Genomic DNA, 26,017 nt, shown 5'->3' on the forward strand with positions numbered 1-26,017 from the left:
CAGGGGTTTCTTCTCTTCTTTGTCTCTTCTTTGGAGGAGAAACAGGCTTTGATGTAGCAGCTTTCTTTTCTTTTGTGAAAAACTGGTCTATTGTTAATTGTTTCTTCCTCCTCTGCAGTATTCTTCGAAAATGATACATGACACTATCATTAAACATATGCACTGCCCGGTTTGCTACTGCAATTTCTGGGTGGTATTTTTCAGCAAAAGCCTGCACATCTGCCCACTTGGAACAAATTTCATTGATGAGAGAACTTGGAACATCCTCCCTTACCTCATCCTCTTCTGAAGATTCCTGCTCCACAATCAGATCCTGCTGCTGTTGTTGTTGCAGGTGCAACAATTCCTCCACAGTCAACTCGGTAGAATGGCTTTCTACAAGCTCATCAATATCATCCTTGTCGACCTCAAGCCCCAAACTCCTGCCCATGACAACAATTTCCTCAACGACATCAGTGTCATCAGAAATTACAGGGGTAGCAGTGCTTGGACCCGCCTCTGGTTGGAAACCTTCAAACTCCCTCTCTGTGACACATGATGGCCACAGCTTACGCCAGGCAGAGTTCAATGTCCTATAGGTCACACCTCGCCAAGCTTGGTCAATCATGTTAACAGAGTTGAGGATGCTGAAGTGTTCCTTCCAGAATTCCTTTAGGGTCAACTTCGTGTCACTGGTCACTTCAAAACACTTTCTGAAAAGGGCCTTGGTATAGAGTTTTTTGAAGTTTGAAATGACCTGTTGGTCCATGGGCTGGAGTATGGGAGTAGTATTGGGGGGCAAGAATTTGATTTTGATAAAGCTGTATTCTTCTTTCAAGTCATCCTCGAGACCTGGAGGATGTGCAGGAGCATTGTCCATAACCAGAAGACATTTCATTGGCAAGCTCTTTTCAATGAGGTAAGCCTTAACCTGGGGGGCAAACACTTCGTTTATCCACTCAGTAAAGAATTGTCTTGTGACCCAAGATTTAGTGTTCGAGCGCCACATAACTGGTAGTGCACTTTTACAAATATTATTTCGTTTGAACACCCGGGGGTTGTCCGAGTGGTACACTAACAAGGGTTTGATCTTGCAATCGCCACTTGCATTTGCACACAGCAACAATGTTAGCCTATCTTTCATTGGCTTGTGACCTGGCATCTTCGTCTCGTCCTTGGTAATGTACGTATTGGCTGGCATTTTCTTCCAAAATAACCCAGTCTCATCACAATTAAAGACTTGTTGTGCGATCAAATTTTGTTCATTTATGTACCGATCGAATTCCCCCACGTATTTATCGGCTGCAATTTGATCCGAACTAGCTGCCTCCCCATGCCTAGTAACACGATGAATACCTGTTCTATTACGAAACTTTTCAAACCAACCCCTGCTCGCTTTAAATGTAAATGAATCACTTTCACTGGTACTCGGACTTTTCTTCACTAATTCTTCATAGATATGCAACGCTTTTTCACAAATGAACGCTTCACTAACACTTTCCCCGGCCAACTGTTTTTCTTTAATAAATATTAAAAGCAACTTTTCCATCTCCTCAATCACTTGTGGCCTTTGCTTAGTTACCGCCGTAACTCCCGTTGCAACATTCGCCTTCTTAATCATTTCTTTATGCTTTAAAAACGTAGAAATGGTCGACTTCGCCATTCCGTATTCTACCGCTAAATCGGACACTCGTACACCATTCTCATATTTCGCTATAATTTCCTTCTTCAACTCGATCGTTGTTCGCACTGTTTTCCTCTTCTCCTTCCCCTTAACACTCATTACTTTCTTGGGACTCATTATGAAAGCTAAAAAAGCAATTAAAAGCACTGAAAATCACTAAATCACAACGAATGCTGATCGCGCGTTGTCTGAGTGACGCTCTCGAGAGAACTGATGCTTCCCGAACAAGCGAGAGTGGCCGAGATGGCGCGATCATCACAAAGCCCATGCGGTCGTCACGTGTTCGGCTGGTCGAGTACCGAATTTTTGGTCGAGCACCGCAGCAAAAATTTCTCGAAAATTTTGGTCGAACTCCGAATTGTTCGAGTATAGAGTCGTTCGACTACCGAGGTATCACTGTAGCTTTTTCTGACGAAAACCCGATGTTCTTGCTGAAGGCATGAAGCTCACTGACTCTTTTAGCCGAGGCTAAGCATACCAGGAAAAGAGTCTTAAGAGTGAGATCTTTCAGGGAGGCTGAATGTAAAGGCTCAAACCTGTCTGACATGAGGAATCTTAGGACCACGTCTAAATTCTACCCAGGTATAGCCAAACGACGTTCCTTAGAGGTCTCAAAAGACTTAAGGAGGTCTTGCAGATCTTTATTGTTGGAAAGATCTAAGCCTCTATGCCGGAAGACCGAGGCCAACATGCTTCTGTAGCCCTTGATAGTAGGAGCTGAAAGGGATCGTAATTTTCTCAGGTATAAGAGAAAATCAGCTATTTGGGCTACAGAGGTACTGGTCGAGGATACGGAAACTGACTTGTACCAGTCTCGGAAGACTTCCCACTTCGATTGGTAAACTCTAATGGTAGACGCTCTCCTCGCTCTTGCAATCGCACTGGCTGCCTCCTTCGAAAAGCCTCTAGCTCTCGAGAGTCTTTTGATAGTCTGAAGGCAGTCAGACGAAGAGCGTGGAGGCTTTGGTGTACCTTCTTTACGTGTGGCTGACGTAGAAGGTCTACTCTTAGAGGAAGACTTCTGGGAACGTCTACTAGCCATCGAAGTACCTCGGTGAACCATTCTCTCGCGGGCCAGAGGGGAGCAACTAACGTCAACCTTGTCCCTTCGTGAGAGGCGAATTTCTGCAGTACCTTGTTGACAATCTTGAATGGTGGGAATGCGTAAAGATCTAGATGTGACCAATCTAGGAGGAAGGCATCTATATGTATTGCTCCTGGGTCTGGGACTGGAGAGCAATAGATTGGAAGCCTCTTGGTCAGCGAGGTTGCAAAGAGATCTATGGTGGGTTGACCCCAAGTCGCCCAAAGTCTCTTGCACACATCCTTGTGGAGGGTCCATTCGGTTGGAATTACTTGACCTTTCCGACTGAGACAATCTGCTAGGACGTTCAAGTCGCCCTGGATGAACCTCGTTACTAGGGAGATGCCTCGATCTTTTGACCAGATGAGCAGGTCCCTTGCGATCTCGTACAAAGTCAGTGAGTGGGTACCTCCCTGTTTGGAAATGTACGCCAAGGCCGTGGTGTTGTCCGAGTTGACTTCCACCACCTTGCCTCGAAGGAGATTCTCGAAGCTTATCAAGGCCAGATGAACCGCCAAAAGCTCCTTGCTGTTGATATGCATGCTCCTCTGACTCGAGTTCCACAGACCTGAGCATTCCCGACCGTCCAGCGTCGCGCCCCAGCCCAAGTCCGATGCGTCCAAGAAGAGAACGTGGTTGGGTTTCTGAACTGCCAGGGGAAGACCCTCTCGTAGGCTGATATTGTCCTTCCACCAAGTCAGACAAGACTTTATCTTTTCGGAAATCGGGATCGAGACCGCCTCTAGCGTCTTGTCCTTTTTCCAGTGAAAAGCCGGATGGAATTGAAGAAGTCGGAGGTGTAGTCTTCCTAGCGAGACAAATTGCTCCAGAGATGAAAGCGTTCCTACCAGACTCATCCACAGCCTGACTGAGCAGCGTTCTTTCTTCAGCATCTTCTGGATGGAGAGCAGGGCTTGATCTATTCTGGGGGCCGACGGAAAAGCCCGAAAAACTTGACTGTGAATCTCCATCCCTAAATACAGAATAGTTTGGGATGGGACCAGCTGTGACTTTTCCAAGTTGACTAGGAGTCCCAATTCCTTGGTCAGATCTAGAGTCCAATTGAGATCCTTCAGACAGCGATGACTGGAAGAGGCTCTGAGAAGCCAGTCGTCCAAATAAAGGGAGGCTCGGATGTCCGATAAGTGGAGGAATTTTGCCACATTCCTCATAAGCCTCGTAAACACGAGAGGAGCTGTGCTTAGGCCAAAGCACAGGGCCCGAAACTGGTACACCACATCGTCGAAGACGAATCTCAGAAAAGGTTGGGAGTCTGAGTGAATGGGGATGTGGAAGTAGGCTTCCCTTAGGTCTAGAGAGACCCTCCAGTCTTCCTTTCTGACCGCTGCTAGGACTGACTTTGTGGTCTCCATGGTAAACTTCGTCTTTGTGACAAAGACATTCAGAGCACTGACGTCTAGCACCGGTCTCCAACCTCTTGTCTTCTTTGATACTAGGAAGAGACGGTTGTAAAACCCCGGTGATTGAAGGTCCGAGACTTTGACCACCGCTCCCTTCTCTAGCAAAAGAGACACTTCCAGTTTCAGGGCTTGTCTCTTTTCTTCCTCTCGGTACCTGGGAGAGAGATCGATGGGGGACGTCGCTAGAGGAGGTCTGCGTACAAAAGGGATTTTGTACCCCTCTCTGAGCAACCTCACAGATTGTTGATCTGCGCCTCTCTTCTCCCAGGCTTGCCAGAAGTTCTTGAGTCTGGCACCTACTGCTGTCTGAAGTTGCGGGCAGTCAGACTCTGCCCTTAGAGGACTTGGATCCTTTCCTCTTCCCTCTCTTCCCTTCGGCACAAGCACCTCCCCTGCTGGAGGCTCTGCCACGAAAGTGCGGGATAAACCTAGACGCTGGAGTGTCTATCCTAGGTCTAGCAGACAAGGCAGGCAAAGGGGGAGCTTTGTGAGCCGAGGACGCAACTAGATCGCGGGTGTCCTTCTGCACTAAAGACAAGGCAATTTCCTTAACCAAGACTTCAGGAAACAGGCACTCAGACAAGGGCGCAAAGAGTAGCTCAGATCTTTGGCATGGCGTCACTCCAGCTGACAGAAAAGAGCACAGAGACTCTCGTTTCTTCAGGACTCCGGACGTGAATGAAGCGGCAAGCTCGTTGGACCCATCACGGACGGCCTTGTCCATGCAGGACATAATGAGTAAGGAAACATCCCTATCGGCAGAAGAGATTTTCCTACTCAGGGCTCCTAAACACCAGTCCAGGAAGTTAAAGACTTCAAACGCCCTAAATATGCCTTTAAGAAGGTGGTCCAGGTCCGAGGGTGACCAACAAATCTTCGAGCGTCTCATGGCAAGGCGGCGGGGAGAGTCTACAAGACTTGAGAAGTCGCCCTGGGCAGAGGCAGGAACTCCCAAGCCGAGAACTTCTCCCGTGGCATACCAGACGCTCGATCTAGACGAGAGTTTAGATGGGGGGAAGGCAAATGCTGTCTTCCCTAAACTCCTCTTGGTCTCTAACATATCGCCTAACAGCCGTAAAGCTCTCTTGGATGAGCGAGAGAGAACGAGTTTAGTAAAGGCAGGCATGGTAGCAGGAACGCCTAAGACAAACTCTGACGGCGGCGAACGAGGAGCCACAGAAATAAAGTGATCAGGGAACAACTCTTTAAAAACAGCCATTACTTTTCTAAAGTCCAAGGATGGTTGAACTGCTTTAGGCTCATCTAGTTCTGAAGGCTGATCCTCAGGATGTGGTTCAGCAACGTCCTCATCTGACAGTTCCTCATCCGATAACTGATGAGAAAACGGCAAAGGTGTAGGCAACGTTTGACTCGCAGAGTCCGGTCGCACTGGTGCATACGTGACGGAGCCGGACGCAGCGTCCTGGAACTGCTGAACAGTCTGGGAATTGTCAACAACAACAGGTGCGCGAGGACGCACAGCGTCCACCCGAGACTGTTTAGACCGTCTGGGTTGTGCAGTCAACACCATACCGGGTTGCGGAGGTTGACGCACCGCGTCAAAACAAGTCAACTCTGATGGTTGATGAATGTCCTGAACGTCACCAATCACATCAGTGCGTTGCCTAACGTCAACGTGCGGCTGGAAATCTACACTGGGTCGCATCGGTGGAGGTACCACCCCAACTGGTTGACGCGAGAAAGCTACATCCACGTCAACAGGACGCACAACAGAACGCTTGGATGGCTGATGGCCAGTAGGTTCAACGGAAACCTTCTCAGCGTTGTAGTCCTCCATCAAGGACGCAAGCTTGGACTGCATGTCTTGCAGTAACACCCATTTAGGGTCTACGGAAGCAGGTGCGGTAACAGACGGGGTTAGCGAATGAGACGGCACAACTTTGCCTCTCTTAGGCGGCGAGCAGTCATCAGATGACGGCAACGGGTCCGAACTGTCCCAGTGGCTACAACCGGGACGTTGGACTTGTCCTGAAGGGACCGACTTACGCTTTAAAGGTCTGGAGACCTTGCTCCAAGGTTTCTTACGAGAAAAACCTTCGGACGACGAGGTAAAAATGGGCTCTCTCGTCTTACGTTGGTAGGGGCGATCTTGGAGAGATACGCCTGATACCATAGAGGGAACGTCTGTTCGCTGATCAAGGCCTCTCGAACCCATGAGTCGTACGACATTGCTTCTCCCCTGGGCTTGGGAGCTTGCAAGAGGTCCCGGACTAGGTGGACGACAGGCACGAACAGACGAACCCTCGAGCGCAACACTGTTCACAACACTTTGCGTAACACTAGGCACTTTGACACTTTCCGCCATGGCACTTTGGCACTTGAGTTCCTTTACGTCCGCCATGAGTTGATTTCGGTCACTTGCTAAGGCCTCAACTCTCTCCCCCAAGGCATGTATAGCACGCATCATGTCTTGCATAGACGGTTCCTGAGTGCTAGGAGGGGGGTTAGGAACAACCACTACAGGGGAAGGATTAGGTTCAGGGGCATGTGGAGAGGAAAAATCTACCGACCTAGACGAACTTCTCCTTACCCTATCTCTCTCTAGTCTGCGTGTATATTTATCAAATTCGATAAAATCGAATTCCGAAAGGCCCACGCATTCCTCACACCGATCTTCCAATTGACAGGTTTTACCCCGCCAATTGGAACAAACAGTGTGAGAGTCGAGAGAAGCCTTTGGAAGACGCCTATGACAGTCCCTAGCATTACATTTTCTAAACTTGGGAACTTGAGAAGGGTCAGCCATTTTGAATTAGTCAAGGGAAAATTCCAAAAAACGATCTAAGTCATCAACAATTAATCCGATTCAAAAAAGAGTTCAAGGATTTATTTGAAAAAAAAACACCTGTACTGCGAAAGCTCAAACCAAATTAAAGTACTTCACCAAATATGATGGGAAAAAACTCCAGGTTCAACAGCGAGTAAAGTACGTCTTGTCGACACGTCGACAGAGAAGAAATTGAAGGTTTTGTTTACATCGAGAGTGGTATCTGGCCGACAGTTGGCGCTGGTGGGCACACCCGCAACCTGTATAGCGATCGCTGGCGAGTTTTTATGTATGTGTCTGTCGAGCAACAGAGTTGCAGCTATTATATATTCACCGGCTAAGTTAAATATTTAAAAAAAAAAAGATATACAGTATAAAGGCAAGTTTTATCGCACCGAGGGTAAGTCTGAACAACTTGGCGGCTGAAATCAAGGCAGCAGAGGGGTCAGGGCTTGCCCACAACCTACGAGTACAGTAACAATTGACGCCCCACTGTAAATTTCAACAGCAGTTTCCAGCCTTCCTGAAATCATACTCCCATTAAATGTGAAAGGTTTGTATTTGTGTAGGAACAAACATAAATTCATATCACAGGCTGACTCCATGTTACTCCCTATTGAAATACGAAACAGCACTAGTTATGAACATTTGTATCAAAATGAACAGTATTTAGATATAAAAACAACAAAAAACTTGAATTTTTGAGTTTCACACTTACCATATCAGCAAACATATTAGCTAAATCTGCTGTTACATCCTGACTAACATTGCATACTAATACAGAGTCCTGTATCAAAAAAAGAGATGATGATTTGAGTTTACGCGGACGAAAATCTCCTGTGTCCTCAACGTCAGACTTTTCCTTTTCCACTTTAATTGTTCCACAATCTATGCACTCCTTTGATAGAAGAAGTGTTTCACAAAAGTCTGAAAATAGGAAAACCCTTTAGTTTTTACACTCCCAAAATTGCAAATCTAATTCATTAATGACTGATAAGATAACTACAATATACACACAAGGGTGGAACCAAAAAAGGTGAACCAAAAAAGAAATGGCCTACATTAAACACTCAAAATAAAAAATTAAAAAATTTTAATACTGTAGTAATTTGTATCTTTCCTAATTATACTATTATACAAACCTGATTCCTTTAATAAGAGTAGTGTAAAACTTCAGTGCAGCTGGAACAGCCATTACATTTTTAGCAAGGTATTCATACTGTAGTTGCCTATTGGGTGTCGGCTAGGAGCAACCCTCACTTTTACCTTCAACTCAGAACTTACAGGGCAGTTGAACTGGGTAATATAACTTGAAGGACTCAGGTTTATATAATTATAAAATTACTTTATTCCTACATGAACACAAACTTCTAGGTGATTTAACGTGGTTACTTCAGGTTTAGTTTTCTACGACAAGGCAATCAAAAAGTAATTGGTGGATTTCGTCATGTTACATTGCTAGGTAACTGCTGCCCATGACGCGTCCCGCTTGTATCAAGCGCTTATTTATTACACATCTGGCCGTGGAAACAGTCGGACGTGCCTGCCTTCACCCTTATGATCAAACAACCACATCGCCTACTCTTCACCCTTATAGTGCTTGTGCTTTTGTCTTTGTCACTTGCTTATCAATTATTTGTAAGTTTAGTGTGTGCCTTTCGACATAGCTCGATGCGTTCCTGCCCGGGCCGTAATGGTCACTCCTGTGGTACCTTCATGAGCCGGGTAGAAGTAGATCCTAACCCGATATGTCTGTCGTGTCGAGGAAAAAAATGTTCGGTGGAATCTTCATGCGAGTATTTTAGGGAGTGGTCATCCTCCCAGTGAGATAGACATCGTTCTCGCGGTAAAAAGCGAGCCAAGAGAGATCGCTCTCCTCCTTTGCCTTCGTTAAGCAGCGAGAACTAACGAAAGGTAGGTTTGACAAAGAATGTTATCCCCCCACCTAGTTCTTCATGTCAGCATCCCTCTGACGTTTCTGTCCAGGAGGACGATGGCCGTAATTTCATTTACATGGTATCACCTAGTATTAGTAACGTGCAATATGAAATTGAGCCTGTTCTTATCGTGGATCTCCTGGTTTCGGTAGCTACGTTCCTATAGCCAGATCTGGTTGATGCTTCTATACCAGGATTATGTGGTTATGTCTAGATCTCCCTCACCCCCGAGTGCATTGAGTGGGGATTAGTATTTGTCAGACGAAGCAGATGAGATGTTCACCCCTATAGTAGAAGTATCTCCTATTAGAATAGTGAAAGAATCTCCTCACTCCCAGAAGGTCCTTAAGAGTTGAGCCAGTTATTTCCCCTCGTACCGAGGCAGCCTTATTGGAAAATCCTGATAGCCAATCTCGAACTCCTATTACCAAGAAAGGCTTGCCTTGTACACCTTGGAGTACTCAGCAGAAAACTCCTTTAAAGTGCGCCAGGAATGAGTTGAGAGATGTGTCATCTCTCTACTATGAGGATGGTCGGACCACTTCAGCTGAGTCTCCCCCACCAGAGTTGGCAATATCTTCATGTTCCAATCAGGCTTCTCCTTACAAACTTACTAAAGCTGCGAAGTCAAGTACCGTAGAACTATTCTTGCCATACCAAGAAAGTCTTCTAAGAATTGTCACTCCGAATGTTCAGATTCATAAATTTGAATGGTCCAATACATAAACAAGTTGACACCACTGTAGGCGCTGCCTTCTCTGCACATAAAGTTACTCCCTCTCAGTCTATGCCTGACAAGTCCAAGCAAGTTGTCACCCCTGAGCATCATGACGTCATCTTGCGACAGTATTCCTCCATGTCATGATGATGCTACAAAGAATGTATCTATATGTCCATCTGATGTTGGAGCACGTAGTAAAATCATCTCCACATAAATTCAATTCCCGGGAATTTTACTAATTCTTGACCAGGAACCAACGAGATAAAACCTCACGCTATGCAAATAAGAGCCCTGTGTCTTACACAAGAAACAAACCCACTAATCATCTACTATATAGACCCTGTTCTTACACTCGGTCTGACGATCATGATTATCACGATAAGTGTTCTTTGGAACACTATTCTTTTTCAGATAATTCTTTACAGGTACAGAAGGCGGATAAGAGGTGCGGAAAGTTTCTACCCTTCCCGAGGATCACTCCCCCATCGGACGTAGAAGAACTTATATGTGGTCCTCCCCGTAGGCAATCAAGATGGCAGAGTGCTCAGAACTCTTTCTGCCTTCATAAAATGAGCTCTGAGAGACTCTTCAACTCCACTTTCCATTCAAGATATAAGATGAACGCAGTTATGATGGCAGCGAACTAGATTCCTCCCGCTCCTTTTTCGCCTACCCTTTCCATTATTACTCAAAAAGAAAGGAAGGACATTAGAAGAGAATAAAGAGCTCTGTTAAGACAGAATATTCTCACTGGGATATCATCACTATTGATGACTCCTTGGAAAATCCCATGGCACTCGCCAGTACAAGCTCTACTGATGTAACCGCCCTTGAAGCCAAGTGACTGAGCTCCGAAGCCTCTCACTTCCTTAGGATCATGGGCCTCATCCGCCATTTAAGAGGTAAAGATGAGCCTCTCTTAGTGCAGACCACTAACAGATGGTGTGCTACTGATTCTACCTTCCTGCAGTCTCAGCGCCCCAGACCAAGGACACACTTGAGTATTTGAACACTTAAATCTCCGCTCCTGAAAACTCGCTAAAAGTGAGTATATCATCAAAACTTCCACCATTGCCTCTATCGCATCAGAGACATTTTTACATTAAATCTGACGTCTTTCAGAGACCACTCCTCACTGACCCGGATGTGGCCAACTTAGTACCTTAAGTTTAAGAGGAAAGACTACCAAACTTACCAGCCACGATTTCAGGTCTAGAACTAGCAAACTTGGAGGTAGCCACCATGTCACCCATTCAGACTTGCTCATGGATAGACCACTGGTCTGACACTCTTTTTACCGTCTCTAGAAACCTCAAATACGAGAACATACAGGAAAAGTTAAAGAAACGCTCAAGATCTGGCGCTAAAGCCATTGAGTTCGTCCTCCACTAGAATGTTTTCCTTTAGGAAAATTGGATTCTGAAAGGCTCAACTTTGTCTTTTTTAATTGCTGTAGACAACTATCTCCTAGAGATGCTTCAGTTATTAGGAACTCGACCATAATTATTTCTCCTTCCCTTTTTCCGTCCTAAGATGTGAATACAGTTATCAAAAAGTTAAAAGAGACTGGGACAAAACCCTATAGTAAGCAGAGCAGCAGCACCGAGGTTGCCCACTCTTCAGAAATAAATGAAGAACTAGCTTTTTAGGCCAAACCCCAACAAGATGTCTCCTACCTTCCATGAACTCAAAACAGGCTGGGAGGCAGAACTCTTGACCTAACTTTCATTGGAGAATACATTTTCTGGTTGAAAAGAACGTGGTGATAGAAGTTCAAGCTAGGGAGGGCATATTCCCCAGCTTATCACCAGTGGGGGGATGCCTACAATGTACTTGGTTAAGGTGGCAGGACTTAGGAGGTGACCCTTGAACGATAAAAGTCATCCAGTTAGGGTATCGGATCCCCTTCATAGACTGTCCACCTCCTCTGACCAGGAATTGGATAAAACCATATTATATGAAAGGATCTCCAAGAGTCCTACTCCTATCAGCAGAAGTCTCCAAGCTGCTAAGCAAAGAAGCAGTGGAGGAAGTATTCAACGACTCTCCTGAGGACAGCAATCTATTCCTAGTCAAGAAGCTGGCGGGAGGTTGGAGACCTGTCATATATCTCTCCTTCTAGAATCTCTATAGTTTGCAGACATGGTTCAAGATGGAGACATCAGTCTCGATTCTTTAGGCCATCAAGAAGAACGACTACCTTCTGACCATAGACCTGAAAGATGCTTACTTTCAGGTCCCCATCCATCCTGCCTCAATGAGGTAAAAATTTACCTAAGACAAAGCCTTTCCTGCTGCAGACAGAGTAGCAAGTTCAGTTTCAGGACTATGGCAGCAACTTTTCTGAAAGAGAACCTCCTGCCTGCCCTGATGTGGCAGAAGTTGTTAGGTCACCTCTCTTCACTAAAGAAACTCATCCCCTTGGGGTGAGTGCATCTGCGCTCGGTGTAGTGGGCTCTAAAGATCCAATGCTCACAAGAGTAAGACCACCCTGCAACCCAGCTATGAGTACCTGAAGAGGTGATTGTCAGACCTGTGGTGGCTCAACGAGGAGAACCTATTACCAAGAACACCCAGTCAGGCTCCTTCCCCATAGCTCATGCTGTTCACAGATGCATCTCGCCAGAGATGGGGCGCTCATTTGGGAAAGAAACAGATCTCAGGCCTGAGGTCAGAAGAGGACAAGAACTTTCTCATAAACTTCCTGGAAATGAAAGCGGCTCAACTCACGTTATTCCTCTGCACAAAGACTCTGAAAGGTTACTCTGTGGCATTGATGAGCAACAACTCCCCAGTAATAACCTACATCTCCAAACAAGGAGGCTTAGCCTCTCTCGTGCTATGCAACCTAGCAGTACAGATTCTTAAGTGGACACAGTCCTAGGTGATCTCTCTCTTGACAAGGTTTATCCCCGGGAAAAGAAATGTCATTGCCAACCATCTGAGCCTTCGAGGGATGACACTAGTTCAGAATGATCTTTGCTTCCTCTAGTGGTGAAGAGACTTGTGACTTTGTAGGGTTCCTTGTCTCTGGACATGTTTGCCAGTAACCTGAATCACAAACTTCCAGTGTAATGCTCTCTAGTCCCAGACCAACCTTCAGCTACGGAAGATGCATTTCAACAGCCGTGGAACGGTCAAGACTTCAATGCCTTCCCACCATTCTGTCTAATTTGTCCGACGCTGAACAGAATCAGAACATCCACAAGGGAGTCAAGTAATGCTAGTGGCCCCAAGGTGGCCTCCAACGGAGTGATACTCAGACTTGCTGGACCTTCTCACAGCAAATACCAAGAGAACTTCCAGAATGGCCAAACCTGCTACATCTACCTCACTTTAAGAAAATTCCACGATGCAGTGCATTGCGTATCTCTTCACATCTGGAAACTATCCAGCATCTCCTCCGAAAGAAATGCTTTTCAAAATCAACTGCAAAGCAGCTTTCCAGATACCTTCGAAAGTATTCCGCAGCAGTTTACCTGGCAAAGTGGTAAATCTTCTGTGATTGGTGTCGTAGGGGAATATTGCTCCAATCAAAGCCACTATTTCCCTGATCGCAGTTACCGTGGTTAAAGGCTACCACTCGGCCTTGAGCCAAGTATTCAAACGGAAAAGAATGGACCTCTCAGCCTTGTTTAGAAGTTTTGACCAGTTTAGCCTCCTCGAGAACTGAAACACCCCTCCTGGGATATGACTAAGGTCTTGCCTGCAGGCCTTGAAAAAAGCCTCATAGGAACCTATGCATAAAGCCTTAGACAAAGACCTTACCTTAAGGACAGTCTCCCTCCTTGCCCTAGTTTCAGCCAAAAGAATGAGTGAACTACATGATATATCTCATCTTATGTTACATCCCAGAGAGTAGAGAGAACTGTCTTTATCTTTTATTCCTGAATTTGTGGCCAAAACCCAAAATCCAGTTGATAATGATATCAGATTTGATTCTTTCACGATTTTGTCTCTCAAAGAGGGAACTGATAACCCAGATGACATGTTACTATGTCCTGTAAGAGCAGTACATAAATATCTAAAGAGGGCACAGTATCTTAGGCCTAGAATCCCCAATATGTTTGTGAGCATTTGCACTTTAACAAGAAAGTTTCCAGAAACACCATTTCTTTCTGGTTGAGAGAAACTATCATGAAAAGCCTATAAATCCTCAGGGGATGCGTCTCCAAGGGTGCCCCTTTGGATACGTCATATATGTGGGCTTGATGCAATCTTAGCGTTTTGCAAAAACCACTCAGTAGCTCAGGTTCTAAAATCTGGTATGGAAGAGGTAAACCCCTTTTTCGAACCACTATCTTAAAGATTGCACACAAAAGTCCTTAAGACACTTTTTCCATAGTACCCGTTGTTATAACTGCTCCTACCCCAGGTATTTGATCGGACTTGAAGCCCTCACTTAAAATCTCCCTAATGCAGGCAAGAATGCCTTGTATTTTGTTTTGACTGATATATTGAATATACTGATATCACAAGCCACTTAATATTCATATCACTTCACCCTGGCAAAGCTCTATAGAATTGAGCAAAGGCCTTGCCTCGTATGAGTCGGGTGCACTGTTCACAAATAGTCCACTTGAAATCTGAATACCGTATATACTCGTGTAATGTTCGACTTCGTGTAATGTTCGACTCCCCTATTTTGCCTTCAAAATCATGAATTCATCATATACCTCATGTAATGTTCGAGTCTTGATTTTGGCAGTAGGCTACAGGTCTTTTATCTCCAGCATACCATAATTACCAACAAAGTAAGGGTTATGCCTAAGTGCAACAAACAAATGTATAAAACAAATCGGAACACCTAAATACTAACATCTGTTTACAATAACAATTGAGTATTCAGCGTACATTTTCTAGCGAACACTTTAGTTGCAAACAGCCGATTATCATCACCGCCTAATAGCTTTCAAAAACAAGCAAACACTTCAAGTAGCAAACAAAATTAGTTCATCGTTTTGAGTAACAAATTACCATTACCGGTAATTGCAGGTAATTACGGTGATTATAATTACCCGTTATGCTAATCATTTTTTTTCCTCACAATATATATGAATAAGAATTTACTCATAACCCATCAAGATGTCTACCAAGAAATATAAAAAATTTACTGCAAAATTCAAGCTTCAAGTTATTGCAGCCGCTGTCCGCTGAAACAAATAACGTTCAAGCCGTAAAAATGTTTGGAGTTACCGAAACTAGCGTTCGAACTTGGAGAAAAAAAAATGTGGATTCAATTAAGAAAAATTTTTGCGGTTTATTATTACTATCAATTAATATACAATACAAAGTAAAATAAAATGAGCCTTATTTTATCATTAACCCTATCACGTTATAACATACGCAACCCGACAGTTTGCTAGCTTCATACCTGCTGTGTTATGGTAAAGTCATTACTCCTAGCAGAAAAAAACTATTTATGATGGTTTAGGAAATAAAATCCATGCTAATAATATGTCTGGTGTTAAATGAACATGGTTAGTACTGTATATATAGGCCTAGCCTATGTTTACCTACCAGTAGGTAACCTTATATAGTGTAAGCATACCCTACGATTACCTACTGGTAGGTAGCATAGCCTAGGGTAATTTTCGCGTAGGCCTAGCTTACGTTTACCTACCGGTAGGCCAGAAATTTTTACTTTTTCAAATATATATCTCGTGTAATGTTCGACCCTTACTTTTTTAACTGAAAAATAGGCCTTCAAAACTCGAACATTACACGAGTATATACGGTACCTGCTCAGGTTTAAAATGTGTAGGATTCATTTACCTTTTACCCATTTCTTTACTCTGGGCTGTGTTACCCAGAAGAAGAAAGGTTAGAAATGTTACTTGCCTGCGCACACAGGCGAGAGGATCTACTGTATAACCAATCAAGAGTACAGTTAACCCTTTTACCCCCAAAGGACGACCTGGTACGTTTCACAAAAGCCATCCCGTTACCCCCATGGACGTACCGGTACGTCCTTGCAAAAAAATGCTATAAAAATTATTTTTTTCATATTTTTGATAATTTTTTGAGAAAATTCAGGCATTTTCCACGAGAATGAGACCAACCTGACCTCTCTATGACAAAAATTAAGCCTGTTAGAGCAATTTAAAAAAAGTATACTGCAAAATGTGATGGGATAAAAATAACCCCTAGGGGGTTAAGGGTTGGAAATTTCCAAATAGCCCGGGGGTAAAAGGGTTAAAAGATATGCGACCCATCGCCCACAAACAAACCCCTCGAGAAACTCCAATCATTTACTTATGTCATGCCGCTATCATAAAAGAACGTGCAAACCCCTAGTAGTACATCTAATATATTGCTAATGGGAGAACAAACTACAGAAAAGGAGTTACTTGAGCAGTGAGCAGTCAATAAATAGATTGGGGAAAACAAACTGAAGTGTTAACATTCTAAAAATTGTTTGCCGAAACTTTCAAAAGCTAGACGCATTGGACCAACATTTGCTCATGAAGAACCAAACAAATAGAGCCCAGATGATCGTAGTCGTGAACTTTCTAGGAGAAAATATAAAAAACTCAAACCATTGTAGTTTTCAATGCCGTCAGGAAGTGTATATATTAAAAACTATTGCCGACCGATCTTTAAGACTACAGTACTTGCTTAAGAGATGGATAAAATTGAAATTTATGAATAATCACTTATATAAGAAGCCTCTATGTATAAAGCTTTCAATAAAGCTAAATGCAGGTAAAAACAATTAAAAAATCACTGTCCCAGGGTGGGATAAATCTGCTGCCATGAGTATGCTTGGCAAACTCATTACCACTGTACAGTACTAGCAATATATGTCATGACCTGTTAGCTATTCTGGGAAGCTGGAATGACCCTCTGGACCTTAACAGGGAGAGGACTAGGAATCTGCATGGGTTCCACAGCTGGAACGGAGCCCTCTCCAAGAGCTTCTACTGTTGGGGACAATTGGGAAAAGTCCGAAAATGACTCTTCCCCCCGCGAGAGCTTTCCAGGTGGGCAGGTGAGGCAGCGGTAGGTAGAAGGGAAGATGGTCTAGCTGGAGCAACCTCTGACCTAGAAGCTCTGATCGGAGTCAGCTTGATCCTCTAAGATGGCAGATTGTCAGGTACTCCTCTCTTGCTCTTCCTGGGGGAAGCAGTCATAGACCGTTGCCTTGAATCTGATGAAACGGTGGAATTCCCCAGGGAAACCAAGGGGGTCTCCGCAGGGCGAGAAGATGGGATATTAGGCCTGAAAGCCTGAGTTACGGTCCTGACCAAAGCGTTGAACTACAGCTGCTTGCTGATGGATCCAAAAGCTCCCCTGAAGGAAACGAGGTCGAAGGGTCTATATAAGGAGTCTTAATCCCAGACGAGGAAGACTTCGAAGTCGTCGCCTTTGGTTCCTTAGCAGTTTTGGAATCTTGAAACCCTGTGACTTGCCCTCTTCCTCCTTCCCCGGCAGTCGGACTGTTATTCGTTTGTGGGGAGGGGAATGAGACGACGGAGAACGATCAGAGGAAACCTTACTCTTCCTTGAAGAAGGAACCAGGGTTCTAGATGCAGAGGACCTGAAAGTGATCTTACCCTTGTGGGTATTCTGCTGCTGCGTGGTCGATCTTGGTTTGCGATCCTCACTTGATTGAGGGTAAATACAGTACTCACCTTAGACATCGTATGCTGGGTGGTTGATGACCGCTGATGCGTTGGCGAATGCTGATGAATCACCGGGAGCTGGCGTGATGGAGAGCATGTCGATTGCTGCCGCCTGCCGAATGCTGGTGTGCCGTTGATGGTCGCGTATGAACAGGATAGCATTAACGCATTGATGAGCGCTGAGACGGAATTGCCGGGTCAACCGCCACTGTCTGACAAGAGGACAGATGGTAGGTCGATGATCAACAAGAAGGCGATTGCCAACCTGTCGAGGAACAATACGATAGACGCGATGGCGATCAGGGGTTACGTGAAGCCGGAAAAAAGCTCTGAACAAAAGACGGCAAAATTTGCTCTTCGGTACGGCGGGTCGGCAAACGGTGAGCAGACGATTCACGAGCTGCAGGTCTACGGGTAGAGGCCTGACGAGAAGGCGAACACTTAGCAGCAGCTTGCCGCGTGGGCGAACGCTAGTGAGCAGGCAATTCACGAGCTGTGGGTTGAGCATGCAATTCACGAGCTGTCGGATGAGCAGGCGATTCACAAGCTGTCAGATGAGCAGGCGACTCACAAGCTGTAGGTACTTCACGATATGTCGGTTGACGAGCAGCCAGACAATGAACCTGGGCCTGACGAGCAGGTGAACGCAGCGCAGGAGCCTGACGAGACGGAGAACGCTGCACAGGAGCATGACGAGCAAGTGAACGATGCGTGTATGGAACAGCTGTATGATGCTCAGTAGGAATGTGCCCTTTAGAAAGAAGCACATCCTTAAGAGGGCAACGCAAACGGTCCCTTACAGGGGAGTCACGAACCGAAGTTTGTAGGTGAGAAGACGAGTCCAATGTGGCAGGAGAGGGTTGGGAACCAGAAAAGACGTGATGGCAGGTACCTAAGAAGAGGAAGGCTGCGGGGATGATGAACTGAAGAGTCATCTTTTTACTGAAGGTGAAGGGGCATCTCAAAGGTGAAGCGGTGGACGAGCGTGACCAGGTCTCCTATCACGATGATGATGTTCCACAGCGAACTGAGGATCAGGAAGCTGATCAGCAGCAGGCCTCTGAAAGGGAGTCTCTATGAGTGGCCCTTCACGCAAACGAGAAAGGGGAACACACGCAAGAGAGACGTGCCTTGTACTTTGCTCCCGCACCCCCCAATGAAGGATGTTCGTCAGGGGGAGAAGCCCAGTCCTCGGCGGAGGCAGTGGAAGAAGCAGCAACAGAGTCCGCTGGCAGGGCAGCAGACAAAACCTCCAATACCACCACATCGATCAAGGTCAAGGGGTCGACCTCCGATGCTGACAATCGTTGCAGCTCAGCACCCCGGTGAAGAAACTGCAACAGAGCCTACTTAGAGGGAGGGCTGGGCAACCCCAAAGATGACCAAACCTGTAATAAAGGAGAGAGAGACACACCCTCCTTGGGAGGAGAGCCGGAGTCACCTCACTAGGAGAGACAGCACCGTCTCTCAAGGACCGAGGTTGACCGGGGCTAAACAACCTACGCTACTACTCAACGGCTCCCCATAGGAAGCTGTTCCAATAGATGCTTCAGAGGAAGGTTGGGAAACAGATGCAGCAGCCTTGGGTTTATTCTGTTTCGAAGAAACCTTTGTACTACAACAATCCCGCTTGGACTTCTGCCAACATCCATACCTTTCCCACTGGGAGGCAGACCACTCCCGGCATCCATTACATTTGTTAGATTCGTCACAGCATTGACCTCTGCAGACAGAATAAAGGCAGTGAGGATCAGTTTCCACAACGGACATGAAGGTACCGCAGGTATGCATGGTCAGTAAGCAGAACTCAGCACACACATATTGAAAGAAAAAGACAAAAACAGATTAATGGCAGTCCAAAATGATGGAGAGGATGAGGTGCGGCAGCAAGTGTTCATCATCCGAGCCAAAAGCAAAGTGAAGCACAGTAACAGGTGTGTGAGTGAGAGGGGTAGCTAGCTACCCCACCGAACCGCCCCCTCTAACTAGAGGAACGGGTAGTTAACCCTCACTAAATTCTAATAGCTCGTCTTTTCAGCTTTCTGAAATTAATACCCCTATGAATAGTGTTGGTTTGAATTCCGGTTACAGAACAAAGGTATCTATTTTAGTATGAGGGTACCATTCAATGTAAAAGAAGGGAATGTGAAAGTTGATTCAAAGTGTCCTTTCTCTTGCTTTTACAATTTAAGCCAGCAGAATAAAAATGCAAGGAAATAAAATCCTGTGAACATATTTCAGAAATCAATATGAATGACAAGTATATCTGCTTTTTAACCTATATTAGAGAGTAATGAGTTCATGGCCATTACTGATCTCTAACTTTATAAAACAAATTCCCAGACTTATTCTTCAGCTTTTTTAAGGTTCTTTTTCTATCCTTGAATAAATTTCTGCACATAAGTTATAAATCTCTCCCCTCTTAATTGGTATGACAGTTGTACAAAATACAATAACAACAAAGCCAAATTTATCTCATATCTTATCTTCCCTGGCATTCAAATCATTACAACTGAGAAAAATATTGAGGTTTTTTAATGACTAAACTTGGATCTCAACCCACTATAGTCCATTTCTTTTAGCGATGCAGATTTGCACCGACTAGCAGGGGTGCCCTTTTAGCTCGGAAAAGTTTCCTGATCGCTGATTGGTTAGAATTATCTCGTCCAACCAATCAGCGATCAGGAAACTTTTCCGAGCTAAAAGGGCACCGCTGCGAGTCGGTGCAAATCTGCATCGCTAAAAGAAATGGACTATAGTTCTGATTACTGCTCCATCTCAATATACTTGGCCACTCTCCCAATATTTTGAATGACTAAACTTGGATCTCAACCCACTAGTTCTAATTATTGCTACACCTCAACACCTGACCACTGTTTCAATACCTGTACTTGTAAAATGTCACTGGCACATCATGCAAGGCATACAGATATATACTCTACTTTATAATTCATTTGCATACAGGTAGTACTGCAATGAAGATTCTTACCTAAAGCCAACGTTCCATATGATATAATGAGGGCCTCACATTTTGAAAGCCTGGACTTTGCCCCTTCAGCATCCTTTAGGTTTAGGAATAAATTTTGCCTGTACAAAAAAATAATTAAAAATACATTAGTGACTAAATTCTTTCTGTAAATGGAAAGCCAGTTACAAATCAAATAATCTTACTTATTAATACAATACCATCTAAACTCTGATAACATTTGCAAATTTTTAAGATTTCAATACTCAATATATCAATTGAGCTACAAATTGCTGTATCATACTAGACAAACCATTTTAAATGCATTACTTGTTATATTCTAAAGGAAAATATTAAATGTAATTCAAAGTTTACTATGTATTTACTAGTGGTGTGAAGTTCACCAAAGTGTACACCCTAGTGTCATCTTGGGCACAAAGGATCAGCATTTGTCTCCTCCGTTATCTGGACGACTGGCTGATCCTGGCAGACTCGGTGGCAACCCTTCTTCAACACCGAGACAAACTTCTGATGCTTTGCTAAGATCTGGGGATCATGGTAAGCCTTGAGAAGTCCTCCCAGCTTCCTACTCAAAGACTGGTATACCTAGGTATGGTCATAGACACCAACCTCCACAAAGCCTTCCCATCAGACGACAGGATAATGAGGCTGAGAAAGGTGGCAAGACCCTTTCTCAGATGAGAAGAAATCCCAGCCTAGAAGTGGCTATGTCTCCTTGGACATCTTTCATCCATGGCTCGTCTAGTTCCCAACGGCCACCTCAGGATTTAATCCCTCCAGTGGAGGCTCAAGTCCAGGTGGAATCAAGCCTTCGATTCCCCAGACACTGATCCCCATGGGACCAGCGGAAAGGACGGACCTCGAGTGGTGTGTGGCAGATGAGAATCTCCGGAGGGGCGTAGATCTTCCCATCCTCCCCCCAGACATAATGCTGTTCTCAAAGGCTACTTCAAAAGAAGCGTGGGAGCCCCACATGCTGCACCACACGACCTCAGGCCTTTGGACAGTCAGAAAAATACCTCCACATAAATCTTTTAGAGATGGACATTTTTCTGGCCCTTCAACTGTTCCATCAGTTCCTGGCAGGCCACTCATTGGTGGTGATGAGCAACAACACCATGGTAGTGGCTTATATCAACAAGCAAAGATGTACTTTTCACAGTCCCTATCCCATCTGGCAGTAGAGATACTGAGACGGGCCGAGATTTATTCGATACCACTATTGGCATGCTTCATTCCAGGCAAAAAGAATGTGCTCGCAGACATCCTGAGCAGAGCATCTCAGATAGTGAGTACCGAATGGTCTTTGGATCGTCTAGTAGCCAACAAAGTCCTGACTTTGAGGGGTTCTCTGATGGTGGATCTCTTCACAACGTCCCTGAACTTCAGGCTCCTGTTATACTGCTCCCCAGTCCCAGACCCCAAGGCTCTCTGGCAAGACGCATTCCAAAAACGGTGGGACATCATCGACGTTTACGCCTTTCCTCGTTCTGTCTGATGAGGAGGGTACTCAACAATGCCAGAACATCAATCAACATCTCAATCACCCTCATAGCTACGCTATGGCATCACGCAGAATGGTTCCCAGACCTTGTGCAACTCCTGACGGAGCCTCCAAGAAAAGTCCCTCCATGACATGATCTACATACTCAGATTGGGATCTGGAAATATGCGTCCTTTAGGTCCTGTGTGCACAATAAGTCCTGTGGTCTTAGCGCTTGTCTGTCGTCTCCAAGGTGAAAAGATTTGTTTGACAAACTTGTTCAGACCCGAGAGGTCAATGACTGGTCTCCCCCCTCAAGACATTTTTTTCACAAGAAAGAGTTGACTGAAGAGGCATGAGGAGTCATCAAAGACCTCTTGGAGAGCGCCCTTCTCCAACATAGTCTGGACTTCTGCCCGAAGGGCTAGCCCCTATGCTGATCCCCTCACAAAGGAGTCTATCAATACTGGATCCTTGATCAGGGGAGGGAGAGATGACATGAACGGGACGCGATACCCTGAACAAATCAAGGAGACTATCCAGGGCCCTGAGTCACTTTAACCTGTTCCAGGAACTTTGTAGGCATTACCCCACTGGTGGACAAGCAGGGGAGTGCCTTTCCTAGTGTTTGCAGCCACTCCCTCTAGGATACTTTCCTGCCTCGGAGGACTTTGTGCCTCTTTTGTCCTTGGTAGGAAAGAGCTTTTTAGACACTGTTTTCTTTGCTATCATCTTATTCGTTGAGGTTTTGGGAGGGTTTTGTCTGCTGAGGAACTGATGGTCTGTAGGGCTGGGATTTTAAGGCCTTGTGGAGGAGAGAGTCCTGGTGGGACTTCCTCCACTTCTCTGCAGCCTGCACCACATCCCTTGGCTCAAACAATGAGGACCCTTCTAGAGAGGAGTTCTTGAGCCTAGCAATCTTGGTGTTAGGGAACTGCTAATGAAATCTCTTGGATACTGAGTCCCGATACTTAAGGATGGTATTAGCCCACAAGCTCGAAACTTGGTGGACTTGGAACTCGATGGTACAGATACCCGAGAAGAGGAAGGTTTCCATAGCCTTCCTGATACTTTCCTTGGAGAAATCCTCGGTCCGTACCAGGATTCCCAAGGACCCCAACCAAAGATCTAGCCACAAAGTAGCCTGCATGGCATACTTTGCGACTTTCTCTTGATTGATGATCTCTGTCGACGAGAACGCAACCTAATGGCTGTAGTCTCTCTCTAGAGAGACCCTATTGGTCAGCTATTCGAGAGAGTGGTGGGGTGCAAGAGCTGTCGCGAACAGGTCTATCGTTGGCGAAGCCCACAATATAGACTTTGTTGTCTATCTGTTGATTTAAAGAACAATCGGATCCAACTATCTGAGTCCTTCTGCTTAGATTGCCCCCCAGCACATTTTTATTGCCAGGGATGAAGTGGCCTGTTAAGGTTACAGAGTTCTCTTCCATCCATTTGAGGATTTCAACAGCTAACTGGCAAAAGAGCTGTGAAAAAGTACCTCCTTGCTTGTTTATGTGAGCTACCACTATAGTGTTGTCGATCATCAGCACTACGTGGTGTCCTGGAAGGAGTCAATAGAAATGTTTGAGAGATAGAAAAGCGGATTTCATTTCTAGGAGGTTGGTGTGGCACCGCCTTTCGGATTCAAACCAGAGCCCGGATGCTGTCAGGTGTAACAGATGAGCCCCACCCTTCTTTTGATGCATACCATGAAGAGCATCAAATCAGGGGGAGGAGAAAGAAGGTCTACTCCTTTGAGTAGGTTGGTGTCTAACACTCGCCAGCTCAGGTCTCTCTTCTGATCGGAACCCACCTGCACTAGCTTTGAGATCAGGTCTTCAGCTGCCACTAAAGTGACCAAATGCGGAGACAGCTGTGTGGAACCAACTTCTCTGGGGAATTTAGGTGTCCTAACAACTTTTGCCATCAATGTGCTAGCAACTCGTCTTACTTGAGGAAGTCATGGGCAACCTCTTTCAGTGTCTTCGCTCTGTCCTTGGATGGGAAGATTTTGCCTAGTGTGGTCTTGATCCTCATTCCTAGATATACCATATCTCGGACCGAATGCAATGGAGACTTCTTGCGATTTATCAGGATCCCTAGATTCTGACAAAATGAAAGAAGTTTCTCTCGGTGGAGGAGAATGTTCTCACTCGAGCTTGCCAGAATCAGCCAATTGTCTAGATAATGAAGGAGACGAATGTCGTTCTTGTGAGCCCAGGTAGATACTAGAGTAAAGACTCTTGCGAACACCTGAGGAGCTGTGGACACGTCAAAACACAGCACCTTGAACCGGCATATCTGTTCTTCTATCATAAAGCGCAGATACTTCCTTGATGACGGATGGATTGGGATCTGGAAGTACACGTCTTTAGGTCCAACGAAATCATTAAGTCATTCGGTATGACAGCCTGTCTGACCGTTTGTGCCACCTCCATTTTGAAAGGAGTCTGTAAGACAAACTCGTTCAGGGCCGAGACGTCTATAATGGGTCTCCAGCCTCCAAACGCCTTTTCTACCAGAAATAAGCGACTGTAAAAGCATGGGGACCCTCCTGGGACCTCCTGCAGAGCATCCTTCTCTCGCATGGGCCTGACTTTGGCCCGTAGGGCCTGGTCCTTTGTTGATCCCTTCACATAGCACCTCATCGTTGATGGATTTAGAGTCAATGGAGTGGGAGAGTCAGTGAAAGGAATGATGTAGCCTTTTCTTAATACGGAAGTTGACCAGGGGTCGGCTTCGTACTCCATCCAACTCTGCCATCTGCTCATCAGGCATCCTCCTACTGGTGGATTGGTCGGGGGATTGCCTTCCCTAGCGTGAATATCCTCGCTGGGATTTCTTGTTGCCTTTCCCCTTGCTTCCTCTGGGATGAAAGGGAGCCCTCGAATCTTGCCATTTTGTCGCCCACTTCTTGGGAGCGTTCTTCCTTTGGCTGCCTTGAGATGTTGGGGAAGGTTGCCTCTGTTTTGGAGGTGCCGGCTATTATGAGCGAGAGGAGACAACTTGCTGGAGGAGTGTCATAGCTGACCCTTCTCCATCAGTCTGCTACACCCTCAATGTTATACCCGTTAAACAGGGATGATTCCAGTGGGGTGTTATGCAGCTTCATTGCCTCTCTCTTACGCACCTGTTTCTGAAATCTTGAGACGACAGCATCTCGTTGCCTCAAGACCAAGTTAACCCATTGGTTAATCACCTTCTCCGCTGGATTTCGAGGGTCCTCTCACCCAAGAGTAGAAAAACAAACAAAGTCTCTCTCTTCTTAGGAGTGGAGAAGTCCTCTTTCTTAACGAGATAACCGACCGTGACCAACCAATAGTCCAAACATGAAGCGGAAGCGAACTGCAAGGCCCACTTTGCAACCCGTTCCATATTGGCCGCATCCGTCGCAGAGAACTGGACTGGCCCTGTAGACAATCTTTCCAAGGAAGACTGTGTTAATGCTACAATCGCCGGATCAAGTGGATGACGGGAAGGGTCCTCTCCCACTACCTCATAGTACTTTCTCTGCCTTACATATGGTGGAGGAAGTAACCTGGAGGAGTTTATAGCACGAGGAATGCGAGATGAACCTGCCACTTGGGCATATGCCCTCTTCTTCGCTGCCTTAACCCACCTCGCCCATGGTAGAGCTACTTTGGTTCTGATGAGCTTGAAAACAGATCCAGAACCGTATCCTTACCCTTAGTTGGGATGTCATCAAGTTCTTCCAGGCTATTGACCTTCCTGATGCATGCCAAAACTTTTAAAAAGATCAAATTGGCATTTTTTTCCTTCAAAGGAGGTAACCTTTGGGCTGGCTGATACTGGAAGTGCTCCATCGGAATGTTCTAAACCGGTGTGTAAAAAGGTTCTTCCTCTCCCAAGCTAACATCCATAGTAGCCCGGGAAGGTGAGGGTCGTCAACTAGGTTTCGTTTAGAAGTCAAATGGGCCCTTGGGGGAAGTCTGCTATGCTCAGGTCTTGCCGCAGCGGTAAAGAAAGATGACTGTATCCCTTGAGTCTGACGTTCATCCATAGAACGCCAGTGCTTGGGTAAAGTCTTCACATCTTTCCTCTCCCTTGGACAAATCTCAAAATCATCTAAGAGGGAGGACTCGTCTCCTCTGGTTGTTTCTGTTGGTTTTGAACCCTCGGAACCTACCCAGAGAGAGACATCTTTGGCTTGAGCTGAAGTTCTTCCTGGCCCTTGATTGTAGGAGGAGTCTTACTCTGCTCAACAAGAGAGGACTCCAGGCAATGGCATGAGAGGCCCGCCCTTTGGGGAGAAGCAGTTATTCGTTTCCTACCCGTCCTCACGGTC

General features: G+C 45.5%; 1 protein-coding gene across 1 annotated transcript in view; it reads right to left on the reverse strand.

Moving 5' to 3' along the window:
- The window catches only part of LOC137649793 (proteasome assembly chaperone 1-like), a 164,374-nt gene that overhangs the window by 72,748 nt on the left and 65,609 nt on the right, over positions 1-26,017 (reverse strand). Inside the window, exons 2-3 of the mRNA XM_068382736.1 lie at positions 20,229-20,326; positions 7,675-7,883 (exon numbers count right to left, since the gene is read on the reverse strand). Of these exons, the coding sequence (XP_068238837.1) occupies positions 7,675-7,883; positions 20,229-20,326 (307 nt within the window). The remainder of the gene's footprint in view (positions 1-7,674; positions 7,884-20,228; positions 20,327-26,017) is intronic.

This window comes from Palaemon carinicauda, chromosome 11 (assembly GCF_036898095.1).
Source record: "Palaemon carinicauda isolate YSFRI2023 chromosome 11, ASM3689809v2, whole genome shotgun sequence".
NCBI classification, from domain to species: Eukaryota; Metazoa; Arthropoda; class Malacostraca; order Decapoda; family Palaemonidae; genus Palaemon; species Palaemon carinicauda.